The sequence below is a fragment of the Penaeus vannamei genome, chromosome 15, assembly GCF_042767895.1.
Source record: "Penaeus vannamei isolate JL-2024 chromosome 15, ASM4276789v1, whole genome shotgun sequence".
Taxonomy (NCBI): Eukaryota; Metazoa; Arthropoda; class Malacostraca; order Decapoda; family Penaeidae; genus Penaeus; species Penaeus vannamei.
The window spans coordinates 14,666,794-14,674,293 of record NC_091563.1 but is presented as its reverse complement, the minus strand read 5'-3'; the positions used below and the strand labels follow the sequence as shown (position 1 = coordinate 14,674,293).

General features: G+C 49.5%; 1 protein-coding gene across 1 annotated transcript in view; it reads left to right on the top strand.

Annotated features, from left to right (window-relative positions):
• LOC113811080 (gamma-aminobutyric acid receptor alpha-like) overlaps positions 1-7,500 on the top strand; it is a 62,807-nt gene that overhangs the window by 54,636 nt on the left and 671 nt on the right. Inside the window, exons 8-12 of the mRNA XM_070130137.1 lie at positions 263-385; positions 2,155-2,288; positions 2,999-3,109; positions 5,534-5,791; positions 7,096-7,500. The exon at positions 7,096-7,500 is cut by the window's right edge and continues 671 nt beyond it. Coding sequence (XP_069986238.1) covers positions 263-385; positions 2,155-2,288; positions 2,999-3,109; positions 5,534-5,791; positions 7,096-7,311 — 842 coding nt within the window. The 3' untranslated portion in view covers positions 7,312-7,500. The remainder of the gene's footprint in view (positions 1-262; positions 386-2,154; positions 2,289-2,998; positions 3,110-5,533; positions 5,792-7,095) is intronic.

The window sequence follows — 7,500 nt, the reverse complement described above, 5'->3', positions numbered from 1 at the left end:
ATGGGGACCCGATGTGGGTTGGGGATTTTTAAATTTTTGATTCGGAAATTCTTTGAAACAAATTTTCCCTTTTAAAAATAATAAAAAAGAAGATTAATCGAAAAAAAAAAAATTACACAAAAACACAAAAAATTTTTTTTAAAAAAAAAAAAAACAAAAACCACAACCAAAAAAACACAACACAATATAAAAAAACAATACTATAACATAAACATAAAACATATATAAAAAATCAAAACGTTTCAAAAACCCCCCCCCCAAGTTCTCAAAAAACCCCCCGGAGTTCCCACCCCTGGGGAAATTTCCCCTGAGGCCCTGGGCTTCTGGGTCGCCTTTTGTGGGTGCCTTCTGGCCCCAAAAAGAAACCCCTGGCCCATATCTCTCGGTCAGTCTCGAGGAGGAGCTTGTCGATATCTATTTTCGTGTGGTCGTTGGGAGGCGTGGGTGAGGAGGGCTTCGGCGGGGATCATGTGAATCGGGGGAGGGGGGTTGTGAATGAATTGAAGGGAGGTTTTTATGAATGGATTGAGGGAGGGCGTTTGTGAATGAACTGAGGGGAATTAATGAACTGAGGGAGGGTGTTTATGAAGGAATAGAGGGAAGGTGCTTGTGAATAAATTGAGGAGAATTTATGAATTGAGGGAGAGTGTTTGTGAATGAATTAATTGAAGATTTATTAATTGAAGCGAGGTATTTGTGAATAAATAGAGGTATTTGGGAATGAATTGAGGAGAATTTATGAATAGACTATTGGTGTGTGTAAATAAAATTAGCAAAATTTATGAATTAAATGTGTATTTATGAATAATCTGAGTAGATCTCATGAAGAGACTGATGAGCAGAATTTATAAATGAACTAATAATAGACCCAGTGTATTTGAGAATGAACTGGGCGTATTTATGAGTATACCAAGCTGAATTTGTGAAAGTCATGGTAGTGTAAGAGCTATCTTCCTACACACGATCACGACTAGAATATATTTACGAATTCTGTTTGTATATTTTTCCTGAACAACATGCGAAGAGATAAAGATCATAAGAAACTGCCAGAAAAGCAAGATTTTTAGAAAGGATAAAGAGAATGAGAGTTGAAGTGTCATCTAGACTTTCCGAATTTAGTCGGGATAAAATGACACAACAGATCAGACTTTGTAACTTTATTGTATTGAGAATTTACGAATTAAAGGAGGGTATTTGTGAATGAATAAAAGGAGGGTGTTCATGAATGAATAGAGGGGAGGTTTTTGTGAATGAATTGAGAGAGGGTGTTTGTGAATTAGTTGAAGAGAATTTATGAATAGAAGGAAGGTGTTTATGAATGAATAGAAAGTGCTTGTGAATGAATTGAGGAGAATTTATGAACTGAGGGGGGTGTTTGTAACTTTATTCCATTTTGCATTCTGGGATTTCTGTTATCTGCTAATATCCCTATATGCAGGTATATAGTGCCTGATCAGACAAGTGATCTATATAACGCATCAGTAAGGGCTATTTAGAGAATATATATGAGTCTCCTTCTACACTCAATAGATGTAAAGACTTAGTAAAAGAATTTATACTACGTCCCTAATAGGAGCCAAACATCCTATCACACATTCTAAGGGTGATATTAGAATTTTTCTCTCGTCTCTTAGTAGAAGTAGCTAGATAATCAGAGCAATTCTAAGGGTAATTTAGAATTTTCATCATCATCACAGAATTTTCCTCTCATATCTCAGATGTATACACATAATCAGATAAATTCTAGGCCATCTAGAGAATTAAGATCCCACCTCTTAGTAGTAGATATAATATAGATACAGTAATTGTAATACATCTACAGAATTTCATCCCTCCTCACACTCCATGTACATAGATAATCATAAACATCATAAGCATAAGCATCTTCCTCCCGCCTTCCAGCAGATAATCATAGATAATTTATAATAGATGATCATAGTGATATAATCATGTGTGGAATTGCTGTCGAGCAAATTGCAACAGGAACAACGAAGGGAAAAACAAGAAAGCACACGAATATGTCGTGTTCGCGTGTTTCCTTGTTCTTCCCTTCGTTGTTCTTTTGGCCTGTAACCAATCCTCCGTGTAATCATTCGTATGTTTTCTTGTTCTTCCCTTCGTTGTTCCTGTTGTAACTTGATCCTTCTCCCTCAGGTATCACGACCGTGCTGACGATGACCTTCTTGGGACTCGAGGCGCGGACTGACCTCCCCAAGGTCTCTTATATAACAGCCCTTGACCTCTTTGTGTGGATCTCCTACGGGTTTATCTTCGCCACAATAATAGAGGTAAAGCATAAAAAGGGGTTCTGCCTTTTTGAGCGAAGGACAAAGAAAATACTCTACGCAAAAGTACGCTTGTTGGAAGATGATGAAGCAGTTTCGGAGTCTCGTTCGATCTTAGGTTCGGATCTAGATTCGGAACGATTTCGAAACGGCTTCTTCTCGTCATGAATTGGGCTTCTTTTGTGTATGGAGTATTTTCTGAAAATGACAGAGGGGGTTATCTTTCGTTGGAACGTGATTTTGCGGGTTAGTCTTTAATTAAGCAAATTAGATGCTCAAATATTCTATAGCGGTGTATAGTAATATCATTATTGCTATAATTATTAGTATTACTGTTATTTTTATTATTATCATAATCATCATCATTATTATTATTGTCATTATCATCATCATCACTATTATCATTATTATTTTCATTATCATTATCATTATCATCGTCATCATTATCATTATCATTATTATTATCATTATTGTTGTTATTATCATTATTATTAATATCATCATTATCTTCATCATCATTATCATTATTATTATTATCATTACCATTATCATCATCGTCATCATTATCATTATTATTATCATTATTATTATTACCATTATCATCATTATTATTATTATTATCATCTTTTATCACAATGAAAGTACCTTCTCCTTTCATTAACCTCTTGGTACCGACCGGCCTCTTTCACCCCCCCCCCCCCACGCTTCCTTAGTTCGCCTTCGTCCACGTCTTCACGAAAGTGGGGTCCGGCGAGGTCTACCTGTCGCACTCGAGCTCCGAGGCCGACTCCGAGGAGGACCCTGACGAGGAACTGGACCCTGAGGTAAGAATCCGGGAGTCTTGGCTCTGACCCTGGAGGTGGAAAGAAGGGGGGGGAGGGGGAAGGGGGACCAGGGGGGAAGGGGAAAGGGGGAAGGAGGGGAGGAGGGAAGAGGGAAGGAGCGGAAGGGTGAAGGGTGAAAGGGGAAAGGGGGGAGGAGGGGGAAGGGGGGGAGGGGGACAAGGGGTGGCGTCAGGTAGTCAGTTGAGAAAATGCACTCTAGAAGTTAATTAAAGGTGTGTGTGTGTCAAGACGAAAGCACGTTGCGAGTGCCTCTCTTTGTTCGAGATGCTTGTGAACGAATTCCATGATTCATTTGATATTTTGGATTTCCTTGATTATCGACCACCTTGTTTATCCACACTGTACATTTCACCATCACCCTGACCTCCGCCCTCACCATCGTCCTCATGACCACATCAACCTTCGCCCATGTCCTTCTCCCCTCGCCCTCACCCCCACTTCTGGCCCTCACCCACTCCCCTCGCCCTCACCCCCTCCCTTCGCCCTCCCCCTCGCCCTCACCTTCCTTCCCCTCGCCCTCACCTCCCTTCCCCTCGCCCTCACCTCCCTCCCCCTCGCCCTCACCTCCCTCCCCCTCGCCCTCACCCCCTCCACTTCGCTTACCCTCCCCTCGCCCTCCCCCCTTCCCCTCGCCCTCCCCCCTCCCCTCGCCCTCACCCCCTCCCTTCGCCACTCCCCTCGCCCTCCCCCCCTCCCCTCGCCCTCACCCCCTCCCTTCGCCCTCCCTTCGCCCCTCCCACCTTCCCCTCGCCCTCCCCCCCTCCCCTCGCCTTCACCCCCCTCCCTTCGCCCTCCCCTCGCCTCCTCCCCCCTCCCCTCGCCCTCCCCCCCTCCCCTCGCCCTCACCCCCTCCCTTCCCGCCCTCCCCCCCTCCCCTCGCCCTCACCCCCTCCCTTCGCCCTCCCCCTCGCCCTCACCTTCCTTCCCCTCGCCCTCACCTTCCTTCCCCTCGCCCTCACCTCCCTTCGCCCTCCCCTCGCCCTCCCCCTCCCCTCGCCCTCACCCCCTCCCTTCGCCCTCCCCTCGCACCTCCCCCCTTCCCCTCGCCCTCCCCCCCTCCCCTCGCCCTCACCCCCTCCCTTCGCCCTCCCCTCCGCCCTCCCCCCCTCCCCTCGCCCTCACCCCACTCCCCTTCGCCCTCCCTTCGCCCTCCCCACCTTCCCCTCGCCCTCCCCCCCTCCCCTCGCCCTCACCCCCTCCCCTTCGCCCTCCCCTCGCCCTCACCCCACTGTACATTTCACCATCACCCTGACCGCCGCCCTCACCTTCGCCCTCATTACAAGCCTCAACCATCGTCCGTGTCCTTCTCCCCTCGCCCTCACCCCCTCCCTTCGCCCTCCCCTCGCCCTCGCCTCCCCCTCCCCTCGCCCTCACCCCCTCCCTTCGCCCTCCCCTCGCCCTCCCCCTTTCCCCTCGCCCTCCCCCCCCTCCCCTCGCCCTCACCCCCTCCCTACGCCCTCCCCTCGCCCTCCCCCCCTCCCTCGCCCTCACCCCCTCCCTTCGCCCTCCCCTCGCCCTCCCCCCTTCCCTCGCCCTCCCCCCTCCCCTCGCCCCTCACCCCCTCCCTTCGCCCTCCCCTCGCCCTCTCCCCCTCCCCTCGCCCTCACCCCCTCCCTTCGCCCTCCCTTCGCCCTCCCACCTTCCCCTCGCCCTCCCCCCTCCCCTCCGCCTTCCACCCCCTCCCTTCGCCCTCCCCTCGCCCTCCCCCCCTCCCCTCGGCTTCCCCCCCCCCCCTCGCCCCTCACCCTCCCTTCCCCTTCGCCCTCCCCCCTCCCCTCGCCCTCACCCCCTCCCTTCGCCCTCCCCCCCTTCCCCCTCGCCCTCACCCCCTCCCCTCGCCCTCACCCCCTCCCTTCGCCCTCCCCTCGCCCTCCCCCCCTCCCTCGCCACTCACCCCCTCCCTTCGCCCTCCCCCTCGCCCTCCCCCCTTCCCCTCGCCCTCACCCCCTCCCTTCGCCCTCCCCTCGCCCTCCCCCCTCCCCTCGCCCTCACCCCCTCCCCTTCGCCCTCCCTTCGCCCTCCCACCTTCCCCTCGCCCTCCCCCCCTCCCCTCGCGCTTCACCTCTTCCCCCTCCCTTCGCCCCTCCCCTCGCCCTCCCCCCTCCTCCCTCGCCCTCACCCCCCTCCCTTCGCCCTCCCCTCGCCCTCCCCCTTCCCCTCGCCCTCCCCCCTTCCCCTCGCCCTCCCACCCTCCCCTCGCCCTCACCCCCTCCCTTCGCCCTCCCCTCGCCCTCCCCCCCTCCCCTCGCCCTCACCCCCCTCCCCTCGTCCCTCCCCCCCTCGCCCTCGCCCTCTACCTCCTCCCCTCGCCTTCACCCCCTACCCTCGCCCTCACCCACCTCCCCTCGCCCTCACCCCCTCCCCTCGCCCTCGCCCTCACATCCCTCCCCGTCCCTCCCACAGCCCATCGCATGCACCGTGATGGCGATCGGGCCGCAGGGGGACCTCGAGGGCCACGCCTCCTCCGTGTGCCCCGCCCACCCCTCCGCGGGCCCCAACGGCGTCGGGAAGGTCTCGTCCCGGTCCTCCGAGGGCCACGTGTCGCCGCTGCACATCTGGGCGCCCGCCTCGCCCGCGCCCCTCAGCCTCTCCCTGCGGCTGAGGAGGCTCTGCGGCTGCGTCTGCGCCACGGGGAGGAGGAGCTCTCTGGCCGCGACGAAGGTGCGCTCCTTTCATTAGAATGTTTTCTTTCTTTCTTTGTTTTTTCCTATTCTTTGTTTTTTTCTTTCTTTCTTTTCTTTCTTTCCTTCTTTTCTTTCTGTCTTTTTCCTTTCGTTCTTTCTTTCTTCCTTTTCTTTTCTTTTTTTTCTTTCTTTTTCTTTCTTTATTTATTTTCTTTATTTCTTTCCTTTTTCTTTCCTCCTTTCTTTTCTTCTTTCTTTCTTTCTTTTTCTTTCTTTCTTCCTTTCCTTTTTATTTCTTTCTTCCTTTCTTTCTTTCTTTCTTCCTTTCTTTCTTTTTTCTTTCTTTCTTTCTTATTGGACATACCAGGTTTTTCATTGATCTGATAATTCGCAGATCCCAGACTGTATTCCCAAATAGATATGAATCTCGTACACTGGTTCTCGGCCTTTACCATGCACTATGCCTCTTCCTTTTGCCTTTATTTATTTATTTATTTATTTATTTATTTATTTATTCATTTATATGCACCGTCAATGCATAACGATGAGAGACTCCTTTTTCCAGCGGTGTTTATTCCTTTTTCCTCAATAACAGTTATAAGTAATACCTGAATATCCCATTTATAGTTCACGTAATATGTGGTGAATATTACTATATCATATCAATATTATAGTAATATTGATAATTATGATATTTTATAATATCTATGATAAATGTCATAGTAATATCAATAATTATAATTCTATAATATCTATAATAAATATATTGGTAATATTTGATGAGCACAGTTGTGTTTTACCGACAACAGTGATACATGATAACAGTTTTCGCTTTTCATCCTCGCAAATATTGGCGCAGTGTTCCTTCGTATTCCCTTCCGCTCGATATGCAAGAAGTTTTCGTTGAATTTGTTGATCGTTCACAGTGCTGTTGCCACGGGATTCTCGAGGCCTGTTCCCGGGATCTTGACTTTCCGAGAAACAGGTTGAGAACCACTGACCTGATAAGAGAATATCATCATTGTCATTTTAAAGTAATTATTATTGTTATTGTTATTGTTATTGTTATTACTTATTGTTATCATTACTGTTGTTGTTTTTATCATTATCATTATTATTATTATTACTATTATCATTATCATTATTATTACTATTGTCATTATCATTATCCTCACTATTATCATTATTTTCAATATTATCATTACATTATTATCATTATTATTGTTGTAGATATTATTATTGTTGTTATTGATATACATATACACACATTGACCTAATAGAAAGAAAGAAAATCCACAGTAGTTCTTTAATTACTCAAGAACTCAACCCCCCCCCCCCCAGGGCTCCCACCGCCGCCGCCCCCCGCACCTCCCGAGAGCCGACGAGCGGGCGCCGAGACGACCCGCCTCCTCCTCCTCGAAGCTCGACCAGATCAACTCCGTCTCGAACATCGACGAGATCTCCCGAGTGCTCTTCCCCTTCGCCTTCGTCTGCATCAACCTCCTGTATTGGTACACGTTCCTCTCCCACACGCAGTGGTCGCCGAATCGCTTCTGAACCGAAGTGTTGACCCCTTGGGTGGTGTCTTGGGGTTAGGGTCCGCTTTGGGCTTCTGACGGGGTTGGGGTCATGCCTTCTGGTCCCGTTGTGCTGGGGCTGCCATGGTGGTATTTGTGTATAAGGCGGCGTGGCGTGTGTATGCGGGTGTGTGGGTGTGTTTGGGTGTGTGGCTCTTGTTATTGCTGG